This window comes from Leptosomus discolor, chromosome 7 (genome assembly GCF_034619465.1).
Source record: "Leptosomus discolor isolate bLepDis1 chromosome 7, bLepDis1.hap2, whole genome shotgun sequence".
Classification (NCBI taxonomy): Eukaryota; Metazoa; Chordata; class Aves; order Leptosomiformes; family Leptosomidae; genus Leptosomus; species Leptosomus discolor.
In genome coordinates this window covers 16800174-16824866 of record NC_141397.1, presented here as the reverse complement: position 1 = coordinate 16824866, position 24693 = coordinate 16800174, and the positions used below count along the sequence as shown (strand labels likewise).

The following is a 24693-nucleotide window of genomic DNA, read 5'->3' as shown; positions in this document are numbered from 1 at the left end:
TCACTTGAATTGAAGTTCTCTAAGATTGTATCTACAGAAGTGTAAGAAGATGAGAAGGGAACATACTTGTTTGTTTATTTGCATTCATGTGTGTGTATGTAATATAATGTATGTATATCTAATATACATATTCTATATAGTTGCTATCAATGTTACAAATATGTTATATATAACACTACGTATATAGTATACATTACACATACACGGTATGTACATTATTAAATATCTAATATTCTCTATATTTTATATATAATTGCTATTAGTGTTTCTGCCAACTTTGGCTGTAATTCTGAATTCTGGGCATGTGTATGTGAACTGTTCAGCAGGTGTAGTACTTCAGCAGTGGTTCTTGTTCTTGAGTATCATCAGGTGATATATAATGGACTAGTTTGGTGGCAAATCTCAGAAAAAATGAAGAGGAAGAATATTTTGACTTATCTCTTCACAGTTACTAGTACTCCTTGGTGATGCTTCTGTCAATACTCTTATTCCTTGGTGATTCTCCTATGTCAAGGAAATCCTTGTCTGTTACATTGAATAGATTTTTGGTAGGAAAACATGATGTAGGCCCATTGTAAAGAAAATTGGATGTTACTATTTAAACGAAATGGAGGTTGAAGTCAGTGTCTTTTTTTTTTCAATTTTTGCTTTTATGTTTGACCCAGGTTAGTAATGGTCTTAGAACAGATCGACAAGCATGATCTAAAACTGGTTATCAATTCTAGAAAACATATGGAAAAAATTGATGCAATCCCTTCCGCACAGATGTTGTACTTAAAGTAAGCCTAAACAGTAAAAATAAATCAGAAGAACAAAGAGACTGGCTTCTTTCATAAAACTTTGAAAGATCTAAAAGGGGGACAAATAACATATCTTTTTGTTTAATTTTAATGAGTCTTTGAGAATTTCACACAAAAAGTAAAATTTCAGAGTGTTTTAAAGTAAATGTAAGCTACAGTTACAGTTGTCACTGCTGAATTTGTGTTGATATTCTTAGGAAAAAGATTTTGCTTAGTAGACTGGAAAAAAACAACTCTTGACTTGTGGAAGCTGTACATTCAGGATAAAGTTGCTGTTTATTAGAATGGTGTATTGTAGGCTGTATAGTAACGATTGGCTGAAAGGGTTACGTTTCTACTTTTCTGTTAACTTTTTCAGTTTGGTAAAATACCTTTTTATTATTTTAAAAGAACTGAGATACTAGTTTGTTATTTTGTTAATATTACAGTATGAATTTGTTTCCATTTAATGTTCAGGCTTATTTTGAGAGATTGGAAATGATAATGAAGCAAAACAAGTTTATTACTTATAAACATATTTTTGTGCATGTGTTAAAAATGATATATTTTTCTTAATAGGTTTAAAACCAGGGCAGCGCAAAGTTTTATTCACTTGCTTTAAGAGGAATGATAAACGTGAAGTAAAGGTTGCTCAGCTGGCTGGTTCTGTTGCTGAAATGTCAGCTTATCACCATGGGGAGGTGAGTATGAAGGATGGTAAGGCTGTGAGGATTTTTAGCCTATATAAAACATTAAGCAAATGTTTACTGTCTTAAAATTGCAAACCTATTGACTATAAGTCTATTAATCACAGATTTACTTTTAAAGAAAATGAACCAAAGAGTACGTAGCTTAATAAGAAACCATATTTCCATTTTTTCCAAGTCTTTGTGCCTATTGGTATCCCAGACAGTTTGTGGGATGTGGCAAAACTGTAGATAAATAATTACCTAGGTAACTTCGATTCTGAAATCGTAGGAATATGGGAACTGTATAGTAGAACAATTTTTGTCTTACTCAAGAAATAGTCTTCTAAGGTAAGAAGAAGAGATACTGTTCTTTGAAAACCTGATGTGGTGTTGGAACAAAGATTATTTGTCTCCAGTTTTGTTTATATTTATCTGAAATATTAGCAAGAGTTGCCATACTAACAGTCTCCACCCCTTCTTCTCTCCCTTTAAAAGCAATGAGTAGTAGTTTGTGCAGTAGTAAGCACAGTCAGTTTGTACCCCTTTTGTTCCTCCAGAGAAGTGCTTTAGAAAAAATGGAGAAGCCCAGGGGTTTTCGTAAGGGTAGAAAGTGAGGACATTTAAATGAGGGAGGCAATGTGGCTGTGGAAGAGGAAGCATTATGTTTTGCCAGCAGCTCTTGTAATAAGTTTATGATATTCCTTTCTCAGGGAGACGACTATTTTGAAATTGAATTCATGTTAGTCACACAATTTTGGGGCGTTAAAAGTATTTTTTTAATTGGCTAATTAGGAAAGATTAACTCTTCTTATTACTACGAATATGTATTTTCTTACAGCAAGCATTAATGATGACTATTGTCAACTTGGCTCAGAACTTTGTCGGAAGTAACAATGTTAATCTGCTACAACCTATTGGTCAGTTTGGTACCAGGCTTCACGGTGGAAAGGATGCTGCCAGCCCTCGCTATATTTTCACTATGTTAAGGTAAACACAAATGTAAAGCTGAAGGCGTGCTTTTAAAAAGCCTTGTTATGAAACTTATCCTTTTGCAACGCTACAGGTTTTTTTTTGTGGGAGAGGAACAGGGGACAGTTAGAATATTTTGATAGAAGCTCAAATTTACTTTTATAAGTGTGTTTTTGCACATGGATTTTTTGCATGATTTTCCAGGCATAGAAGTGCTGTGGGAATTGTCGCTTTGACAGAATCAAACTTTGAATCGTAAGGCTGAAGACTGAAAATATAGATCGCTCAGATTAGTTACTGATCTTAAATTGTGACTTCTTGCAGAAGCAGCTTTCAGTTTCCCTGTTCAGTGGGAAATCTGTTCAGTTTCGCACTAGAAAGGGTATCGCTACCTGGTGGTAAGTCCTGCAACTCAGCATAGGCTTGAAAGTTGAGATGGAGTCTTTTCATTTCAGATGAGTTTGTTCATATCAGGCTAAATTACACATACGTAATTAATAAAGAAGACCTAACTTAATGATGCTGATTTTTCACAGCTAGTACCTTGAAATTCATTGGCATGTGAAGTGTTAGAAATTAATTAGAAAATTAATTTACATTAATTCCTTAAGGTTAATTATAGTATTTTGTAAGTTATGTTGCTTTATTTCCTAATTTCAGTGTGATTTTTTTTTGCCTAAAGTTCCTTGTAGCTTCTTTTCCTCTAACTGTAAGCTTTATACATAAGTATCAGGTTTTATTCCCTATGTTCTTTCTGTAGCAACCTAGTTTTGTACATTTTCCTTTTTGCATGAGGTGCTAGAAATTTTATTCATGCAGGACAATGTTCTAGATGAGCAAAAGGAGTCACCAGTAAAGCCTCTGTAGTATTTCGAAGGCTGCTAGGCCTACAATTAAGCAACAAAGTTTTGCAACTATTTGCATGCTGTGTTGCTTTGTTACTGGCTGACGTACTGTCACATTGGACTGTGTGTTCTGAATGCTTCAAAGAATGATATTTTTGTAGATGTTAAATGTCATCAATTACTAGTGTATTGAGTACATGTGTTATTGTGAAGGAAACAAACATCATCTGTTATGAACACACTCTTCCATTGGGAAGAACTTCCTTTTCTCGGGAGGTATGTACATTGTATTTTCAGCTTCAGAATAGCAAAGAGAAAGGAACACGTGAGAAAAATCTACAAATAGATCATGTCTGGACCCATGGAGTGTTAAAGAATTATGTACTTTATTTACTGGTCTTCGGTTAAACAGTTGTCTTCTTTTCTTTTTTAAAGCCCTTTAGCAAGGCTGCTTTTTCCATCAGTGGATGACAACTTGCTTAAATTCCTTTATGATGACAACCAGCGTGTAGAGCCTGAATGGTATATTCCCATAATTCCTATGGTTTTAGTAAATGGAGCTGAAGGAATTGGTACCGGATGGGCCTGCAAACTTCCAAACTACGACACCAGAGAGATTGTAAACAATGTCAGACGAATGCTAGATGGCTTAGATCCCCACCCAATGGTAAAAATAATAGCATATACTGGTATTTTATATGTTTGCTAAACAAACTTTATTTTGTACATAGAAAATGAATTCCTGTCACTCTAGAAATGCTTGATTATTGGAACATCTGAGTTTAATTGTCCTGGTAATTTTGTGTAGGAGCTTTACTTGACTGTTGGGCTGAGGCTGGGGAAGTTCACCTTGAAGGAAAACATTACAATTCATATTTTTCCAATTCAGAGGACTTTTTCTTCAGTCTGCTGACTATAAGCCTTCACAGTTGCAAGTCTTAGAGGGTAGTTATGACATGGCAGTAGAGTAAAAAGTTGTACTCCTTCCTTTTTGAAGGTACTACTACTTATCTTCAGCCAAGCTTAACATTTCCTCTGTCTTCTCTGAATTGTACTATCTTTTATATATCTGTAAGCACAGGAGAAGATACTGTCACTGTTCAAGAACATCAGCAGCTTCTAAACTGCATCTGGCTTCTGTATTTAAAATTTTATAAGAAGTCTCAGAAGTGGTGTATACTTGAAAAAATTTGGACAGGAAGAATACCTGGGTGAACCCAGAATATCTGTAACTAATAGATGAAATACAGATAATGTCACCTTTGCTTTACAACTGATGGATATTGCTACTTTGCTGTGTTTACCAAGTCACAGAAGCAGAAACATCTTTTCTTCTCTACTTGGGTCACAGTTCACTGAGTGTGCAGTATGAGTTTTCATGACATAGTGAATTTCCTTTTGCAAATTCTTGGGAGCAATGAATAGATTTTTTTTTTTTTTTTAAATTAATACAGTCCATTGCCCTTCCTTTAGGACTCCTAGGCCTTCTGTGTAGTCTGACAGTCAATTGAAGCTTCAATGTGGTTGAAAGAGGCAGTTCTAGCTGCTTTCTAGCATCTAGCTCCTTTCTGTATGCTGGTATGTGTTTGTGGCTGCATGGTAAGCTGGATAAGGGAATCAATTCAGTTAAAAAAATTCCCTACCCTGTTAGTTACTTTTTAAACTGGATGGGTTCCACTATCTTTGCCAAACAACACAAGAATAAAAAAAAATGGTTAGGGGTGTAGCACCACTTCTGTAAAGTTATTGTGAGACTGGGCTTATCTGCTTTCTGTCATTCCTCATCTGTGCTTGCAGTTTTCTTTAAAAAAGAAAAAAAAAAACAACAAACAAACAAACCCAAAACCCCCACAAACGAAACAAAAAATCCCACCACCTCACTGGGTTCAGCTGCATCTTCATCATCATGTATCTACTCGGTAGATGTCGATACTTGCTACTGTCACTTGCATGTGTGTATTCAGTTTTTTCTGTAGTATTTTTCCTATGATTTAAGATTTCCAGAGGCTGGTTGATGGATTAATGCAATATAAAGTGATAGCTGAATGGTGTATGGAAAACAAATATTTTTCTGACGTTTTATTATAAAGATTATTACCACTTCACTGTTTTTTGCCATTTCAGCTCCCAAACTACAAAAACTTCAAAGGAACCATCCAAGAACTTGGTCAAAACCAGTATGTAGTCAGTGGTGAAATATTTGTGGTGGACAGGAACACAGTAGAAATTACAGAGCTTCCTGTGAGGACGTGGACCCAGGTAAGCAACAGTGAAATACAGTTACATAAAAAACAAAACCAACAAAAAGTTCCTTATTAAATTATTTAATATATCTGAATGAACTTTTAACTCAATTTCTGAAGATTATACATACATAGAAGGGAACATTGTTTCATTCTTTTGTGTGCCTTTGTAGAAGATGGTTTTCTACTTGTGCCATCTACTGTCCATACCACAAAGGATGCCTCCTGAATTAATATTTAATTCCCTTTTTCTTTTGAGTAGACTTTTCTGTCCTTGTTGGGTGCCTCTAAGCCAGTCTTGGCCTGCATTTTGCTGTTATACTGGTTCTGTAAATTATAACATGTCAGATGTAATGCAGAAAGCTTTGAAATCTTATGTTCAGTTGGTTTAAGGAATTAGGGATTTTAAGAAGTGTTTCTGGTTTTTGCTACCTTATTTTTAATAGGTGTACAAAGAACAGGTTCTAGAACCTATGTTGAATGGGACTGAAAAAACTCCAGCATTGATTTCTGACTATAAGGAATACCACACTGATACGACTGTGAAATTTGTTGTGAAGATGACAGAAGAAAAACTTGCACAGGCAGAAGCTGCTGGATTGCACAAAGTCTTCAAGCTTCAAACAAGTCTTACTTGTAATTCTATGGTAACTTTTTCATGTTTGGCTATCAGAATCCTTACTGTTGCTTTAAACTCAAATGTTTTTGCAGTGTACTTTGGTACTTGGGTATTGAACAGTATATTGTGTATTTGAAATTGTTTGACTAGTAGAAAATTGTAGTGGTGACAAACATTAAGTCAATATGGATCAGCAAATCCATTTTAGTCCTAATGAATCTTTGAAACCAAATTAGGCAGGCTCAGGGTGGTTAATTTCCTGTAACTGAAAATTTCCTATGCAGCTAACCAAAAGTGGTTAATGTAAAGCAGATCATACAAATAACTTCCTAGCATATTATAATTAGATTTGAGTTTTAAACTTGAGACAAGTTACATTTTCAATAATGTACTTTATGCAGGACTATTACTCCTCTAATGGGAGTTAAGTGCCCCACTGTTTCCACCAACATAACTCCTGTTTTAGGTTGAAAAGTGTAGAAAACACTATCCTTAAGCTGCTGAAGACATAGTAGTGATGTAAATTACTCATATGGTTTATTCTGCTTGTAGCAAGATGGGAGTAAGAACGGGAGTAAATATACATGCCTGTCTATTACGAGAGGGATTTGAGTTGTAAGATAATTTCTGCAAGAATATTTCCAAACAACCTTATTTTATAGAGACTGCAAGAATAGTTCTGGGGTTTTTTTATGCTAGATAATACTTTCAGATACTATCACAAAGCCACAAAGCAAAAATACCATTGCCATTGTATAAATCAAAAGCTGTGTGAAAATAGGTTAAAAATAAATTACAAGACCATATAATTGGAAGAGGAAAAAGGCCTTGCTCAACTTGTTTTGTAGATTGTGCTTGAAAAGCAAATCTACCAAATCAAATTGATAGTATTTTTCACAGGTTTAAACAACCATATGAACTACTGTGAGAATCTGTTTTCAAATTAATGTTTAACAGATTACGAAATCTTTGCAGCTTAATCCTGTGTTTTCTGCCTACTGAAATATAAATAGCAGGGGTTCTTTCTGTGTATGTGTAGGAATTAATCTGCCCTAGTGTAAGCATCTTAAAAAGTTATGTGAGCTACTCAATTGTTCACCCAACTCCCACATAGATATTTTAGACAGATGAATTGCCCTCTATAGGGGCTTATTTCTTTCAGTGACTCTAGAGAGCACCTAGGATGACTAGTTCACTGATAAATGTCTAAACTGGAGATGTCAGAAGTCAGGCAAGATTGATGCCACCTGTGATGTAAAAATGATTTCTTATTTGTGCTTGAACTTGAAGGATGGCAGTTTTCACAGCTGAAAAACAGCAGATTTCACAGCTGAACGGAAAGATTATTAAAGATGCTTTTCAACTCTCATGTTAAACAGTTGTGAGTCATTAGGTGCTACTGAACTTGTGTTTTAGTATTTAGATGAAATTAGTCATTCAACTGAATTCAGGCATACTTCTGTATATAGCTGTCTTCATGTTGGAACGTGTTACCATAAATCTCAACTGGGATCTACTTGTGAATAAAAATAAAATCTATCGAGCTATATGCTGTGTCGTTCCACAGTAAGGTTTGAGTTCACAGTCTTCAAAATACCGCTTTTTGTATGGTGCATGTTTATGTGTGACAGGAATAAACTCATAGACAAAGGTTAAAGTTTGAGTTATGCAATCTCTCTCAAGCAGTATATTCTGTATTTTATAGGTGCTATTTGATCATATGGGATGTTTAAAGAAGTATGAAACTGTGCAAGACATCTTGAAGGAGTTCTTTGATTTGCGATTACATTATTACAGTTTACGCAAGGAATGGCTTGTGGGAATGTTGGGTGCAGAATCTACCAAGCTTAACAATCAAGCTCGTTTCATTCTAGAGAAGATACAAGGAAAAATTACCATAGGTGAGTAAATGTAAGTTAGAACTGGTAACAGTGGGGGAAAATCTGGAAATTATTTAAATATGTTAGAATGTATTGTACGTAACACATTTCTTTTCAGGGCGCTGATTTTTTTTTCTCTCTCTTCCCCCTGCTGTGGTTGTGTGTCTTGTAGAGAACAGATCAAAGAGAGATTTGATTCAGATGTTGGTCCAGAGGGGTTATGAGTCTGATCCAGTAAAAGCCTGGAAAGAAGCACAGGAAAAGGTAATAATCTGAAATCTCTGGATATATTTGATGCTGTTAATGTTATAAATTATATTAATTTGCTCAGGTGTTTGTTTTCTTGTAGTCTAACTTAATTTGTAACACACATAACACATTAAAAAGATTATTGATTATTTATTACTCCTTACTGGCTTCCATTTTAAAAAATACATTAAATTTGTACAAAAATATTGACACATAATAATGGTATCATATATGGATAATTCTTAAAAGAACACTAGATAATACAAGTCTGAAAATGAGAATGCAGAGGATTGATTTTCTTAATGTACCCAAATCAAAACTGGCATTTTGATTTCTGACTGGCTGATACACAAAATGCTGCGTCAGTTACTCCACACACATAACTGATTTCCCCCTTATTATTTATTTGTCATATGATTGCAAAATGTAGTTATTTATGTATAACTTATTCATCAGTTTTCTGTAAAGCTATGACTTTTGAACTTACTTTAGTAAGTTTCACCTTGACCTATATTTATTTCTGCTTTTTTAAAACCCAAGGAGTTTTTTATTGTTCCAAAAGATATATACGATGAGTTTAATTTCATGCTTTATTATGGGAAGATGAAACCGCTTTGAAAAGTGACTTCACATTTCTGTCAGCCACCCGTTTTCTGTTCAATTGCCACTGCTTTTGCTTTTTGTTTTCATTTCTCATTTGTTTTGCCTTTTTTTACTACTGTATTTTAACTCTGTGCAGCGTGTTGTATTTTATAACAAAACTATTATTATGAGAAATTTTAATCCGCTTCCAAACCACAGTTTGTATGTTCATGGCTTCAATAGCAGTTTTTTTCCAAGAGATTGTGCTCATTTGTAAAAAAACCAGATATACATGAATATCCCAAGGGCAAAGGTCTCAGCCCTGTGAGATAGCTAGGACAGTACCAATATCTGTAGCCAACAGCATACAGGGTGTATGGCTAGCATCAGGTTCAGATTTGTTTTCTTAAATCAAGTGGTTAAATAATCTAACTAATAAAGGATCACAGGAACATGGCCTTTTGGAAAGGCCCAGGAAAATGTTAGGGTTATTGAATCTATGAAGGCAACACCTTACTACTCTATGATGGTGCTTTGGAGCAGTGTTACAGCTCATGTATAGAGCTGAGATTATTAATACTTGTGATTGTGACTATTTCACTTTAGGCAGCAGAAGAGGAGGACCCCCTGAACCCAAATGATGATGCTTCCTCTGCTTCTGGCTCAACTTCTGGCCCTGACTTTAACTATATCTTAAATATGTCTCTGTGGTCACTCACGAAAGAGAAAGTAGAAGAGTTAATTAAGCAGAGAGATTCAAAGGTTGGTACACCATGGAAGGCTTGTTCTGAAATGACATATTAATTACTGATGTGTCTAATTGTGAATGTTCGGTTTTGATAGTATTTACTTTTGTTGTAACTTAGTAACTTACATTCTACATGCTACTTTCATGTTTTAGGAAAGAGAACTAAATGACCTTAAGAGGAAATCTTCTTCAGATCTCTGGAAAGAAGATTTAGCAGCCTTTGTTGAAGAGCTTGAAGTAAGTCTTATTCTACGTATCTTTCTAAAAATATTAAATTTAAATTATTTTAATTAAAAGCATTAATTAGTAGTATTAAAATTTAAGCAAAACAATAATTAAAAATGCCACATTTTTTATTAAAAGCATATAGAACTTGAGATATAGTGGTAAGTGGGAAATCAGTGTTGGGTATTTGTGTTCCTACTTCTGTTTCTCAAGGATTGTCTCTTGCATCTATACAATTTAATGTTTTTTCCAAGTCAGTGATAATAAAAGAAAAACTACCAGGAGAAAATTTGTTTTCAGATGACACAAAAAGTAACAGGTAACAGTAATAATTATAGTGGTTCTACATGATCTAAGTGGTTTTTGGTTGTGAGGCAATGAGTATTGTCAAATGCAAAGCTGTACATACAGGAACAAAGCGTGTAGACCGTAAGTACTATATGAGGGGCTCTTACTTTGCCTTATCAGAGTAACTCTGGAAAAAGGTAAAGTTCTGCTGGGGTTAACTTGCTGAGCCTCAGCTTTCAGTGTTGCCTGAAAAGGGCTGATGTAATCTTTTGAAGGGACGCAGGATAATACAAATCAGATGTTTGTTTTATTTCTCTTTGTGTTCATGGTACAGCTGCAACTGGAGGTGTTGTGTTTGGATGTCTGTATTTCAGGTATATGTTCATACTGTGAAAAAAGCTGATTAAAGGACTGGAAAATGTACCTTATGACTCTAGAAACTAGCTGCCTAAATTAAACTCTGAAATACTGAAAAGTTACATCAGTACCCAGAGATATATGAGAAATAGAAACTTGATAAAAGAAAGATTTTTTTTTTTTCAGTCTATCAGTGTCCAAAAGTTCATATTTATTTAATCTTGAATAAAAGTGTCATTTTAATTGTACAGGGTAATGAAGAATTTACCAAGATTAAGTGGTTGGTTTTTCCTTACGGGAAAGAGCGTTACAATTCAAGTGAGAATTAAGGGAAGTCTTATGCTCCATATTAAAAGGAGATGAATCTTAAATAATCACGATGTTCCACTTTGTCCTCATTAAAAAAGAATGTGTTCCCCCTACCCTGCCCCTCTTTGTTTGTTAGAAAGTAGAAGCACAGGAGAGAGAAGATGTTTTGGCTGGCATGGTTGGCAAACCAATAAAAGGCAAAGTTGGTAAACCCAAGATGAAGAAACTTCAGTTGGAAGAGACCATGCCATCACCATTTGGCAGAAGAATAGTGCCACAGATTACATCTGCCATGAAAGCTGATGCCAGTAGGAAATTGTTGAAAAAGAAGAAGGTAAATCAAAGCTATTGCTATAGTTAGAATCTTTATTATGTAACTGCTATGTTTTTGTACTCTGGTAGCATAAATCCAAACCGATAGACCTCATTCGTGCTGTATTTATACTGTTTTGCTGACCTAATGCATGGAGAAGTTGATACTGGATTTCTTTTACATTTGCCAGCCTCTTGTGACTACTTATTGTTAAGGTGTTTTTGTTGAGATTTCTTCTTTCCAAGACTGTTCAACAAACGTCAATGTACCAGTCTGCTTTCATTTATTATCTTTTACAAAACCATTTTAGTTCTATCTTGAAATATAAAAGCGTAATTTAATTTTATTTTGCACAACTTTTTCATATTTTTAGGGTGAAACTGATTCTCTAGCAATAAAAATGGAATTCGATGAAGAATTTGGTGGTGTACCAGCTGAGGGTGGTGGGGATGACTCACTGAATACATCAGCCACAGCAACTAAAACCCCTAAACCTAAGAGAGAGAAGAAGGAGCCTGGTAAGATCATAGAACGATAGAATGGTTTGGGTTGGAAGGGACCTCAAACATCACCTAGTTCTGACCCCCTGCCATGGGCAGGGACACCTCCCACTAGACCAGGTTGCTCAAAGCCCCATCCAGCCACTTGAACACTGCCAGGGAGGGGGCAGCTACAGCTTCTCTGGGCAACCTATGCCAATGTCTCACCACCCTCACAGCAAAGAATTTCTTCCTTATATCTAATCTAAATCTACTCTCTTTTTGTTTAAAGTCATTACCCCTTGTCCTGTCAGTACATGCCCTTGTAAAAAGTCCCTCCCCACCTTTCCTGCAGGCCCCCTTTAAGTACTGGAAGGCCACTCTAAGGTTTCCCCAGAGCCTTCTCTTCTCCAGGCTGAACAACCCCAGCTCTCTCAGCCTGTCCTCATAGGGGAGGTGTTCCAGCCCCCGATCATCTCTGTGGCCCTCCTCTGGACTCACTCCAACGGGTCCATATCCTTCTATGGTCCTTACACAGTCATAGTTAACCTTAGTTGTGCATACTAATTGAGCATTAAATTTATTTTTAACACATAGTAAGAAGGGAAATATACCATAATAATCAACTATTTAATCTGATTTTCTTCCCTAAAGAGACATATGGAAAGACTTGAGAGTACTGTGCTGAAATTTTTGTTACATAAGCTGCTTTTCTGGGGGGTTGCTGCATCTTACCTTTTCTACATTTGATCTTGGGGGGGGCCTAAATCTTTGAATTTGTGAGTAGAAAAATAGATTATTTTTACATAATTAGACTAATTCTGTGCAAACTGAAATTTCTGGTTTGCATGCTCTCTGACGTTGAAGGACATGGCACTTGCCTTCAGTCTGAGTAGTAGCATAGATTGTAAAACTTGATTAAATAAATATATTTTCATATTGAAATGTTCGGTCATTCTGACTTTTTAAAAGTTAGGCATGTTATGGCTTGGCAAACTAATCAATGTCTGCATTAACTTTCCTTTTTCCTCTCTTAGTAGGAATTTTTTGACTGAGAAATACGTAGTAACAGGGGGACAGCAACAAAAAAGAAAGCTAAAGACAAAAGAGAAGGTTAAAGTACATGGTCTGAAAAAAAAAAAGGAGTAAAAAGTGGTTACACAAATACTTCTTCTGAGATAAGATCTGGTTTTAATTATTCAGGGGATTATCCAACCTGATAGATTTAACTGAGTACGGTTATGACTGAGATGTCTACATGCAGCTTGAATCTCCCCCAGCCGATGTTGAGCCAGAGCCAATTAGCCCAGCTTGACCTGAGCTTGCCCTGCAATTGGCTGGCAGCTTTGTTACCCCCAATAGGGTATCCTCTGCTTCCCGTGTTAATTGGATTTTTCCAATAACTGTTCCTGGTCATGTTCCCTGAATAATGGAAAACCCTGGCAACCTTTAAAAGAATGGAAGTTTGACTGCAGAGGAGCCAAAACTTGAAATTAGAGACTTTTATCATTTTCAGTCATAGAACAAATTTGTTTGGCAGCAGCACGTCAGGTTCTGTGTGAAATCATTTTTTTCTTCAGGAAGAAGAAGAAAATTTACAACAGTTAAAGGAGAACTTTTTAAGATAAAAATTTATGCTAAAATTATGCATCATAAATGACGAGAAAAGATTAAAATATTTTTGACACTGATTGTAGTAAATGCTTTAACTTATGGCAGGTACTAGGGTAAGAAGAACACCGTCATCTACAAAATCCGGTGCAAAAAAAGTGAAGAAACGAAACCCATGGTCAGATGATGAATCCAAGTCCGAAAGTGATTTAGAAGAGAATGAGCCCGTGATTATTCCAAGAGACTCTCTGCTTAGGAGGGCTGCAGGTACCCAAGCTTTTGTGAATTGCACATTGTAACTGAAAGTTTGAATGACAAACCTATGTTTCCTTTGACCATAGCCTTCCTTTAGGACTTTATCTCCTGTTGGTAGCTTGTATTACATTTTCTTCACTGTGCAGTTAGTGAAAAACCACTTATATATGAAAGATTTTGTAACTTGGTCCAGAAATCTTTTCTCTTATTCTAAACACTAGAATAGAAATTACTCACAAAACTAGTGAATTATACAAGAAATAGATAAGATAATACCATAACGAACAAAAAATTTACTCTAATGCAATTATACTGTCAAATAAGGCCCAAAAGCCCAAATGGCTAGTAGAAACATATCAGAAAAATTCTGAACAGTCCATGAAAAGCAACACATAAGAGACTGAAAGTTTGAAAAAATATAGGAATAGTTGACAGTTTAAGAAAAACACACAGAGTTTTCTGGAAAATTGTTGATCAATTTTTCAAGCACTTGATTAGGAAGAATGTTCAAATCATAGATTCAAGAAAACTTCAATTGTAAGTGAAGGATTCTCATTCCTTAAAAGTACTCCTGCAGTGGCGTCTCCATAACACTATTAGCTGAAGGTATCTGAGCAAGTCACAAGTGGTGTTAGATGTTTGGTAACACTTTAAATTACGTCTTTTTGTTCTTCCAGGCTCTAACAAATTTCTTTTCTCCCAGTTTTTTCTCTTGTATACTCTGAGGCAGGGATTGTTTAGTGACTTCCACTTTAATTTATTTATGTATTAACATAAACAACTATCTTGAAATGTGTATATATGTGAATTCTTAATTTTATTTTATTTTTTTTTAGCTGAGAGGCCCAAGTACACTTTTGACTTCTCAGAAGAAGAAGATGATGCCGATGATGATGATGATGCCAACAATAATAACGATTTGGATGAGCTCAAAGTAAAAGCCTCTCCAGTTACAAATGACAGAGAGGATGAGTTTGTTCCCTCGGACAGTTTAGAAAAAGATGAATATGACTTTTCCCCAGCCAAATCAAAGCCATCACCAGAGTAAGTACTGTAACTCTGCAGAATTTCTTTACTAATCCTTTTTGAATGCAGAAGTCTCTGAACAAAACTGAGAAACATCAACCTGTTGTTACTCTGTGTACCATGTAAAATAAAATTACACATTTCTGGGAAGGAATTAAAGCATATGTTACCTCAGCCTTGCAATTGGCCTATGCAGAGGTAAACAATAAATGTGAAAAATTATGGTACACTGGCAGTAATGTCATCTCTTAAACTGCATTTTGTAAGATTCTCCATTTTCCGTGTTGTGCCAGCCTGGTATACAGATCTATTGGAAAAAAAAAAAAAGTATTTCTGTTAATTTTGTATGCCTGAAGTTCGTGACTGAATGGTAATTTTAGGGGTTTCACTGCTGCAAGCATATACAAAAATGCTAGAAATGCTTTGTAGTGCTAAAGCAGGAATTTAATCTCATATGGATGTTACAATGTCTACATACTTCAATATGTAGTTAATGCAACTCATATAATTTCTTTTTTCTGTTTTGAAGTAGAAAAATGTCTCAAGACAAGAAAAATCAAGATTTTGGGAACATCTTCTCTTTTCCGTCTTACTCTCAGAAGACAGATGATGGTGAGCTTGTTTTCACTGATCTATTTAATCTTATAGCAACTGTTATGGAATGTATTAGGGAGTTTAGGTGGTATACACAAACTTCACACAGTAGTTATAGAAGAAGGATGTCCAGGTTTATAAAGAGAAAAGGGGAAGGAGGTGCTGATCCTTAGAGGAACAAAGCTTGTATCATAGATGAGAAAGTCACAGTACATCCACCCTAGCTGTAGTATCAGAAGCACCTTTTTGAAATTAATTTTGACTGTAATTAATATTGATGATTTAAAATATGCAGTGAAAAAATCTTATTCTAAACATACTCTGTGATTGTAGATACAACAAAATTGGACAGTGATGAAGAGGATTCTGCTCCTGTTTTCTCCTCATCTTTTGCCCCAAAACAAACAGAGAAAATGCCAAGTAAAACAGTAGCTGCTAAAAAGGGTATGTATAGGATTGTCCTGTAAGCCAATCCATTTATTTAAAACTCATCTCCTCTACCTTGCATCGTCTCTTCACATCTTCAAAGTGAGAACTGCATTTGTTTATTTTGAACTCAATGAAATTCAGTATAGGGTGTGAACTTTTTCCAGCTCCTGAATGGTATTAATTTATTTCTTTTCACTGGCTACTGTAGTGTCAAAGCTTATTACTTACCACGTGTGGAGTTGGTGTTCAGCCTCTGGTTAGTTTAACTAATGGGAGGTTTTCACCCTCAGGGAATAAGTGAAATGATGACCTTGAGGTTGAAGGTAGTCTTCTATAATGGATGTAACTTAGTCACTTTAAAGGCAAGGAGAGCAAGCGCAAAGGAGGAATCCCCAAGAAATATTTATGTTCTAAGTAGCTGTCATGGTTTAACCCCAGCTGGCAACTAAGCACCACGCAGCTCCCCACAGTGGGATGGGGGAGAGAATCAGAAGGGTAAAAGTGAGAAAAGTCCCCCAGTTTTATATGCTGAGCGTGACGTCACATGGTATGGGATATCCCTTTGGTCAGCCGGGGTCAGCTGTCCCGGCTGTGTCCCCTCCCAGCTTCTTGTGCACCCCCAGTCTCCTTGCTGGTGGGGTGGTGTGAGGAGCAGAAAAGGCCTTGGCTCTGTGCAAGCCCTGCTCAGCAGTAACTGAAGCATCCCTGCGTTATCAGCGCTGCTTCCAGCACTGGCTACTGTGAGGAAAATTACCTCTGTCCCAGCCAAAACGAGCACAGTAGGCTATCGCAGTAAGTTCCACTTGGCGCAGTTGTTTCTCTTCTTGAAACGGGGGATGAAAGGCTCTCCTCAAAATTCAGGGATATACATTCTTTCAATTATTAGTTAAGTTTTTAGAACTGGCAACTTGCAGGATCTTACATTGCAGAATTAAGGACAACTCCAAGAAGAATGTGTTTATTATTTGAATTTGTTTCTGTGGTTGTGCTCGGGTATTTGGAGGAGTAAGGTGGGTTTTGCTTGGTTTTTTTTTTTCTCTCTCTACCTTGGGGAATATTGGTTTATTGGTTGTTAGTGCTACTTTTAAGAGAAAGACTTGCACTTGTTTCTAAATGTGTGTTAAAAATTATGCTATACATTTGCATAATTAATGGTGAAAATAATGTGTTTTCTTACCTAATAGTAGTTTAAATAGGTTATAATAGGCATGGATGATGTTGCTTTCAGATCTTTGCCTTTTTTCCTGTATGTCTTTCAGATAATTTCCTTTTTTCTTGCTGCTCAATCTTCTGTCCTCCAAAAGCATTTTTTTCCTGTGATACTGTGGCCTTTGTTTATTAAAACTTCTTTTGACCAACTTGCAGCTGAACTTAATGTACTAATTCTTCCCAAAAAAGGTATCCCAAGGAAATCTGCAAGAAAGCAGCCAGTTACAATTGTTAACTTACTCTCTTAAAAAAAACCCAAACTGTGTTATATATTAGGTACAAGTGAACTGCAGCATCTTTTCATCCTCTGCCCCATTGCTTCCCTATTTCTAATCTTTTTCTTGGTGCATTGTGTCTAATCTAATTTGTAAACTGTTTGAATTGGCAAATGTCTGAATGTCTCAAACTCTTTCAGCTAGTGAAGTTCTATAATACAATAAATGAAGCTTGTTTACAGAAATAGCTGATCTCTAAAGGAACAGTCTTTTATATTAAACTTCTGTACTGCAGTGTGTATGTAGTAGCTAGGCATAGATGCAATTTAACATTCAATCTCTTTCTCCCTCTCTGTTTTTTGAAGGCTTGGATGTGATAAGTTGTCATTAACCTGACTTGAAACCTTAAAATACAGCTGTGATCTGCTTCTGAGTTTCTAATTAACCTTTACACTCACAAAATAGGTATAAACAGGCTCTCTTTTAAGCAAAAGTTAAATTTTTGCCTTCAGAGTAGCCTTGGGGCACAGTCTCCTTCTCAGTGCATGGCAATATGAGAGGTTGCATTCACCAGTTCTCTTCTCCTTTGCCCAGATTACACATGACCACAGTTTCATGATGACAATTTGACCTAGCATGCTTAGTTCCTTGGTCATCTGGTATCCTGTTAGTAGTCTCCTTGATTCTAAGTCCATCTTCATGCACTGTATCAGCAGCCCCTTCAAAGCCCATTTTCTGGTATCGTAATATTCTATCCACTCACCTTCACACTGGGAATGCCTGTTGTGTGGCTGCAACAGTTGTTCCGGAGTTGTTTGATTTTTCTGTGACTTCAAGAGCTTGGATTTGTAAGGATAGAAAGCTGAAACTGAAGAACCATTTATTGTGCCTTGCTATCTGTACAGGCACATTCCCTTCTCAATGAGAAGAAATAAAGGAATAGGTATGAGTTCAGCTTCTTTTCAGACCTTGAGCAATTTGAGATGAAATCTCTTGACCTCTGGTGTTCACTACAGTGGATCAAGAGCCTGCTGACCTTGCTTTTCATACACTATTCAAGATGTCTGTGGTTCTTGTGCTTTTTGCTAAGCCTAAGGCAAATGTGAAAAGCAGTTTTATTCTTTGATTATAAGCAGCTGCTCACCCTGAACAGCCCAGCTGTTGAGATTCTAGCAGTGAGACGTACCCTTCACATCAGCTGTAGGACTGATACCATTCCTGGCCTTTCTACCAAAAACTTGGGCTTCTTGAGAGCCTGTGTACATTGATTCCACTTCAGACTTAATTTCATGTCATGATACCTAGTGGAGAGCTTGGCTGAGCTGATTGTGGTCTGACTGCTGTCGGAGATCCTTCCCACTTGTGCAGACATGAGGTATATCATCTAAGGTAGCTGTTCAGAGTCCGACTAGAGTTAGTACAGAGGGAGTTGCATGTTTTGGAAGCCATGGACACTATTACTTTAACCACCAGATAACAATTAAGAGCTTTGCTGTCCTTTGAACTTGGTGCTTTGCAGGCAGACTTCACAGGAGTTGACCACTCATGACAGGCTGTTTCAAGGGAGGAGTAAGTCTAGTGTTTGTGGCAGTATGTCACACCTCTGTTTCATTCCCCAGTTACTTCCTTCTTCCCAGTTCCTTGTTTGTCAGTGAGAAATCTGCACCTTTTGTAACATCAGTTAACAAACTTGAGGCGGGTTACAATTCATGGTGTATGTGCTGGGTAGTAGTTGTCAATGGAGCATACTTGGCTTCTGTCTGGTACTCAGATTTCACATCAGGAACTGTGCAAGGCACAACTACCTGGCCAAAATGTACACAGTCTTGTAGGAGGACGTCTAAACCTCAGCCCCTGATGTTGAATGCCACCTAGATCTAAAATGGATCCCTTCTACTAAGATTCTCTTGGTCACAGTTTTTGCTTGTCATCTTCAAGTTGATGAAACTTCTGAATCTTTCCCTTCCCTGCCCACTAGTCTGTGTTTGTTATGCTGGTAAATCTTTTTCCTGTATGAAGGACTTCATCTTATGGGACCTTGTGTTGGGTTGACTTTGGCTGGATGCCAGGTGCCCACTAAAGCTGCTGTTATCACTCCCCACTTCAGCTGGATAGGTGAGAGAAAATATAATGAAAGACTCCTGGGTCAAGATAAGGACTGGGAGAGATCACTCACCAGTTACTGTCATGGGCAAAACAGACTCAACTAGGGGAAATTAGTGTAATTTATTACGAATCAAATCAGAGTAGGATAATGAGAAATAAAAACTAAATCTTAAAACACCTTCACCTCACCCCTCCTTTCTTCCCAGGCTCAACATTACTCCAAAATTCTCTGCTTCCTCCCCCCTCAGTGGCACAGGGGGATGGGAATGGGGGTTGCAGTCGGTTCATCACACATTGTCTCTGCCTCTCCTTCCTCCTCAGGGGGAGGACTCCTCACATATTGCTCCAGTGTGGAGTCCCTCCCATGGGAGACGGTTGTCCATGAACTTCTCCAACATTCTTCTCCTGGGCTACAGCTCTTCACAAACTGCCTCAGCATGGGTCCCTTCCAGGGGGTGCAGTCCTTCAGGAACAGACTGCTCCAGCCTGGATGCCTGGCAGGGTCGCAAGTCCTGCCAGCAAATCTGCTCCAGTGTGGGCTTCTCTCTCCATGGGTCCGCAGGTGCTGCCAGGAGCCCGCTCCAGCGTGAGCTTCCCACTGGGTCACAGCCTCCTTCGTGCATCCACCCGCTCTGGCCCTCCAGGGGCTGCAGGCAAATATCTGCTCCTCCGTTAACCTCCGTGGGCTGTAGGGGCACAGCCTGCCTCACCATGGTCTTCATCACAGGCTGCAGGGGAATCGCTGCTCCGGCACCTGGAGCACCTCCTCCGCCTCCTCCTTCACTGACCTGGGTGTCTGCAGAGCTGTTTCTGTCATATATTCTGACTCCTCTCTCCTGACTGCTGCCGCGCAGTTGGGTGTTTTCACTTCATCACAGAGGCACTGCCGCTGTCACGGATGGGCTCGGCCTTGGCCAGCAGCAGGTCCTTCGTGGAGCTGGCTGGCATTGGCTGTATCGGACATAAGGGGAGGTTCTAGCAGCTTCTCACGGAAGCCACCCCTGTAGCCCTCTTACTCCCAGAACAGACCTAAAATCATGTACCTTCAGGTAACACGGCTCCCTCCTTTACTGAGCACTAGCTACTTACTTTTGGTAATGCTTGTGGAAAGTATTCCTTCAGCTTTCAGTTGCTGTGTACTTTTTCCAGGCTTATTGGTAGGTCTTTGCGGCTTCCCAGAATCACAGAATGTCGGGGGTTGGAAGGGACCTCGAAAGATCATCTGGTCCAACCCCCCTGCCAGAGCAGGACCACCTAGAGTAGGTCACACAGGAACGCGTCCAGGCGGGGTTTGAATGTCTCCAGAGAAGGAGACTCCACCACCTCTCTAGGCAGCCTGTTCCAGGGCTCTGTCACCCTCATGGTGAAAAAGTTTTTCCTTATGTTCATGTGGAACCTCCTGTGCTCCAGCTTGCACCACGGGTGTCCCTTGTCCTGTCATTGGCCATCACCGAGAAGAGCCCGGCTCCATCCTCCTGACACTCACCCTTTACGTATTTATAAACATTGATGAGGTCACCCGTTAGTCTCCTCCAAGCTAAAGAGACCCAGCTCCCTCAGCCTTTCATCATAAGGGAGATGTTCCACCCCCTTCATCATCTTTGTGGCTCTGCGCTGGACTCTGTGGCTTACTTAGTTTTACTTTAAAATAGAGCTGGTTTTTCCCAGTTGAGATACTTAGAGAGACCTATTTCCAGTTGCTTTCAAATGTGGTTCCTGACTTCCATCCTAAGTGTTGTTGCTTCTGTCCCCAAGTCTTATCTGAAGTGCTGCCATAGCCAACACCTTTCTTTTTTTCCCCATCCCTGATGCCAAAGGCAGCCGTATTGTTTGTACTGGCAGGACGTGATACTTGGACGTCCCAGGAGGTATTATCAGAAAAAGCTGGAAAGACGTGACTGTGCAGTGACTTGCCAGGGGTAGCAGTTTAAGGCGCAAGAGCGAAAAAGTTTGTGGAGACACTCGCCTGGTGTCTGAATGCATTCCCCTACTGATACCATAAATGAAAGCTTGAGTTCTCACACATGTCCGCGTTCCTGGTAGCTGGAGTGTTTTTACACGTGTCTCCTTATCTCTGAGGTGTTCGTGGCTGAGAAGAATGTAGGTCAGTAGCGTAGCTGAGGTTTCTGCAAAAGACTGACGTGTCTGTAAGCATATAGACCACATTTGTAATGAGCTTAAGGGTCTTTTCCAACCTAAATGGTTCTGTCATTCTGTCCCTTGTCACCCATTGTGTGAACACACCAACGACTACCGTGTTTTAAAGCTGGCAAGACTAGCTGCACAGTGGTAATTGAAGTGCTGTAAGAAGTCCACAGGTGTGTCCTCTTCCTGCTTTCTCTGAAGTTCCTTTTCACTGAGATTGACAGAAAACAGTGTCACAGAGTCAGGGGCGCTGTCTCTCAGCCTCCTGCAGTAAACAAGGGGAAGGCTGTCCTGCAGTGGTACCACTGTGAAGGCAAAAATGTCACAAGCAGCAAGCTGGCTCTCTGAACCCTGTCATATATCCAGACGTGTTTAACGTATCCCGCCTGGAGAACTGCTGGTGCTGCTTTAGTTACTGGTAACCTGTTTTGTGCTCAAAAAGATGAAAAAGTATTTAATCAAAACCACTGGAACTTACTGAATGCACTGATACATCGCAAAGTATGACACAGGAAACCTCCTGTTTATTCTATGCACTTTTAGCATAAAAGCTGAAGTATCGTGTTTTCCCCAAATGCAGAAACTGCTCATCTTGTTTTAATCTCTGCCGGTTTTGCTGTAATTGGAGTATCTAATAAAATTTAATACTGCTAACCAATATGTGAGTGTAACCTATTTAGTATCTCTAACTTCTAACAGCAAAACTAGATGTGCCCCCTAAACCTAAAAGAGCTCCCAAGGCCAAGAAGGTGGAAACTGTAAACTCCGACTCGGATTCGGAATTCGGCATTCCAAAGAAGACGGCAGCACCCAAAGGTAAGACCCTCCTGGCGGGGCGCTCTGTAGCACAGGGTCACAGGCGGGTCTGTAAGGGGGCAGAACTGGCAGTGCCAAAATTAGAACCACGTTGATTTGTAGCGAACCGCCCGCTAGCAGCTTGCTCAGCCACGAGGCTTTTCTGTGACGAGCATGGTGCGCTGACGTTTCGTGACAAACAAGGTGTGAACTTTTTTATCTGACCTTCGCTGTTGGCAATGTATTTCATAGCTCCATTCCCTCCCCCGCCCCCCCCCCCCCCCTCCCCCCTTTGGTTTTGTTCATCAGTTCTGCTGGCTACTGCTTACTTTCTTTGATCTCAGCTTTTTACAAGACACTAAAATTCCAGTAGGAATTCTGGAAAGTAGCGATTTCAGGCTTTTTAAGCCCCTGGTCCCAGTTGTCAGAGTCCTCACAGCAGAGCACACCAAGCGCTGTGATGGGGGGAGGCTGTAAAGGACATGCCAGCACGGACAGCCGAGGGTACCCGCCTGCTTACCAACCGGTGGAGGTGAGGGAGTGCTGTGTAATGGGCGGGGAAGGCGACCGAGGGCTCGCAGCACTTCCGAAGTCATTGATCTAACGATGTTTGTCCCTGTCTTGAACTGTGAGGGTGAATGGTAACTTTGGAAGACACATTAAAGATTTAAAACTGAGAAAATAAAATATATTGTATTTTACTGACGTTGTGAAGAAGCTTGAGTTGTAACTAAATTTGAACTTGACCATGAAGATGTACTAAAGTGTTTTCACTAGGGTTTTTTCAGTTTGCTGAAATCTGGGCTTTTATTTAAAAAAAAAAAAAAAAGAAAAAAAGAAACCAAAGTTAAATAATATTCTCTCACCTAGGAAAAGGTAGAGGGGCCAAGAAAAGGAAAGCATCCAGCTCAGAAAACGAAGGTGAATACAACCCTGGGAAGAAAACACCTAAATCGACACCGAGCAAGGTCAGTTCCGTCTGTGCTCTTTTCTCCTTGTAAAAAGAACCTCAAGGATTACGTTACAGAGGAGGTACCCGGTGTCGTTGGGGGTTGCTGGTGTGCTAATGGGGTTGAGGTGTGTTTTGAAATCAGATGCTAGAGAAGGTTCGAAGGGACGCTGTATGCAGCATCACAACTGATTTGTCTTTTCTTTTCTAAAGAAATCCAAGAAGGCCGCTTTTGACCAGGATTCTGATGTGGAAATCTTTCAGTCAGGCTTTGCCTCCGAAACTGCCCCAAAGCCACGGACAGGCCGGGCTAGGAAAGAAGTTAAATATTTTGCAGAGTCTGATGAAGATGATGATTTTGATATGTTTAATTAAGTGCCCAAAGAGCACACAACTGTTTTCAACAAATATCTTGTGTTGTCCTTTTGTCCCTTCTGTCGCAAACTTTTGTACATTTGACTTATTTTATGTGATAATGTAATTGATGGTTTTTATTATTGTGTGTAGGCATTTTAACATTTTGTTCTTACACCTACAGTTTTATGCTCTTTTTTACTCATTGAAATGTCATGTATTTGTCTGACTGGCTTGTAGAGATGTTCTAGACAGCTGTGCTAAAGCACATTTTAATTGTCATGGTTGCAAACAGCAAACCTGCTTTTTGAAATGAAGTTTAAACATTAAAAAATGGAAAACTACTGTGTGTGTCTAAGATTTCGACTACAGGGACTACTTCTACACAGTTGGGTTTTTTTTAAAATAAATATATTTTATTCTTTGCCAGGAGACTCCATGGAAAAAGGTAAACAGTATATGAACATAGAAAGCATTGTTAAACAATCTCAATGTACAAACAGAGCCAGTGAAAGTACATCACAGACTTGCTAGAATATATAAAAAAAAAATCCACTAGTGCTTTAAATGAAACCTAAGAGACTGACACTTTAAACCTGTTAACCATTCTACCACAGTTTTCACTCTGCTTCATGGTGATTTGACAAGGCCAAGGTGGCAGATTCTTTCCTCGTGTTCCTGGCAGTCGGTGCTGGCTGCACTCCCGGCGCCCGGCAGGCTGGGCGGCCCAGCTCGCTCCCGGCAGTCGGTTCTGAAGGGAGCGCCCGAGCCCCGCCGCTCCAGAAGCTGCACGTGAGGCTGCTGGCTGTCACCCCATGAAGTTTCCCTAATGGCTTGTGGACAAGTAAACAAAAACATGGTCACACTAAAAAGTGTTTCTGCCTTGGAGGCTATCGTTGCTGTAGGAATGGGGTAGCGAATTGTGTAGCTCTGTCACCAGCCAGGTAAGAAACCACTTCTCTCAATTTTAAAGTGACATTAACGGTGGAACAAATGACATCTGAATAACTGACCTGGCAGCCAATGCCAATACTGGTGTCTCTTCTGCTAGTGCAGTGAGTGTCTGTATACTTTTTACAAGGAAAGAGATGCGAATGGAGGGCGTCAAAGACGAGTTCTCATATTAAACTAAACCAGACGGTCCTTTAAACTTCCTTTTCTGGATGCGTACAGGAGTCCATTTCACACGGGTGGTGTCTTGATCGTTTTAGGTGTGAGACACAAAAGGAAAGCACCCAACATCCAGGGCAGAAAGTAGAAAGTACAGCCATACAGTTGTATGTACAAATTCATCAGAAATGCAACCGGAATTTAAAGTTTGAGATCTGTCTTGTCACCATGCAATCTTGAATGTTCAGAGGAGAAAACAGAAGCGCAACTATTTTTTGCACGAAATGGCTGATTTAGAGTTTTGAAAGTTTGCATTTTCTA

At 38.8% G+C, this 24693-nt stretch overlaps 1 protein-coding gene across 1 annotated transcript in view; it reads left to right on the top strand.

The window, feature by feature from the left end:
• TOP2B (DNA topoisomerase II beta) overlaps positions 1–23606 on the top strand; it is a 70118-nt gene extending 46512 nt beyond the window's left edge. Inside the window, exons 19-36 of the mRNA XM_086468526.1 lie at positions 1359–1480; positions 2307–2455; positions 3718–3949; positions 5407–5541; positions 5972–6172; positions 7850–8045; positions 8197–8288; positions 9462–9617; positions 9757–9840; positions 10919–11116; positions 11469–11613; positions 13294–13452; positions 14277–14484; positions 14996–15078; positions 15394–15504; positions 21864–21980; positions 22830–22927; positions 23122–23606. Of these exons, the coding sequence (XP_086324652.1) occupies positions 1359–1480; positions 2307–2455; positions 3718–3949; positions 5407–5541; positions 5972–6172; positions 7850–8045; positions 8197–8288; positions 9462–9617; positions 9757–9840; positions 10919–11116; positions 11469–11613; positions 13294–13452; positions 14277–14484; positions 14996–15078; positions 15394–15504; positions 21864–21980; positions 22830–22927; positions 23122–23283 (2648 nt within the window). The 3' untranslated portion in view covers positions 23284–23606. The remainder of the gene's footprint in view (positions 1–1358; positions 1481–2306; positions 2456–3717; positions 3950–5406; positions 5542–5971; positions 6173–7849; positions 8046–8196; positions 8289–9461; positions 9618–9756; positions 9841–10918; positions 11117–11468; positions 11614–13293; positions 13453–14276; positions 14485–14995; positions 15079–15393; positions 15505–21863; positions 21981–22829; positions 22928–23121) is intronic.
• Positions 23607–24693: the final 1087 nt, after the last annotated feature.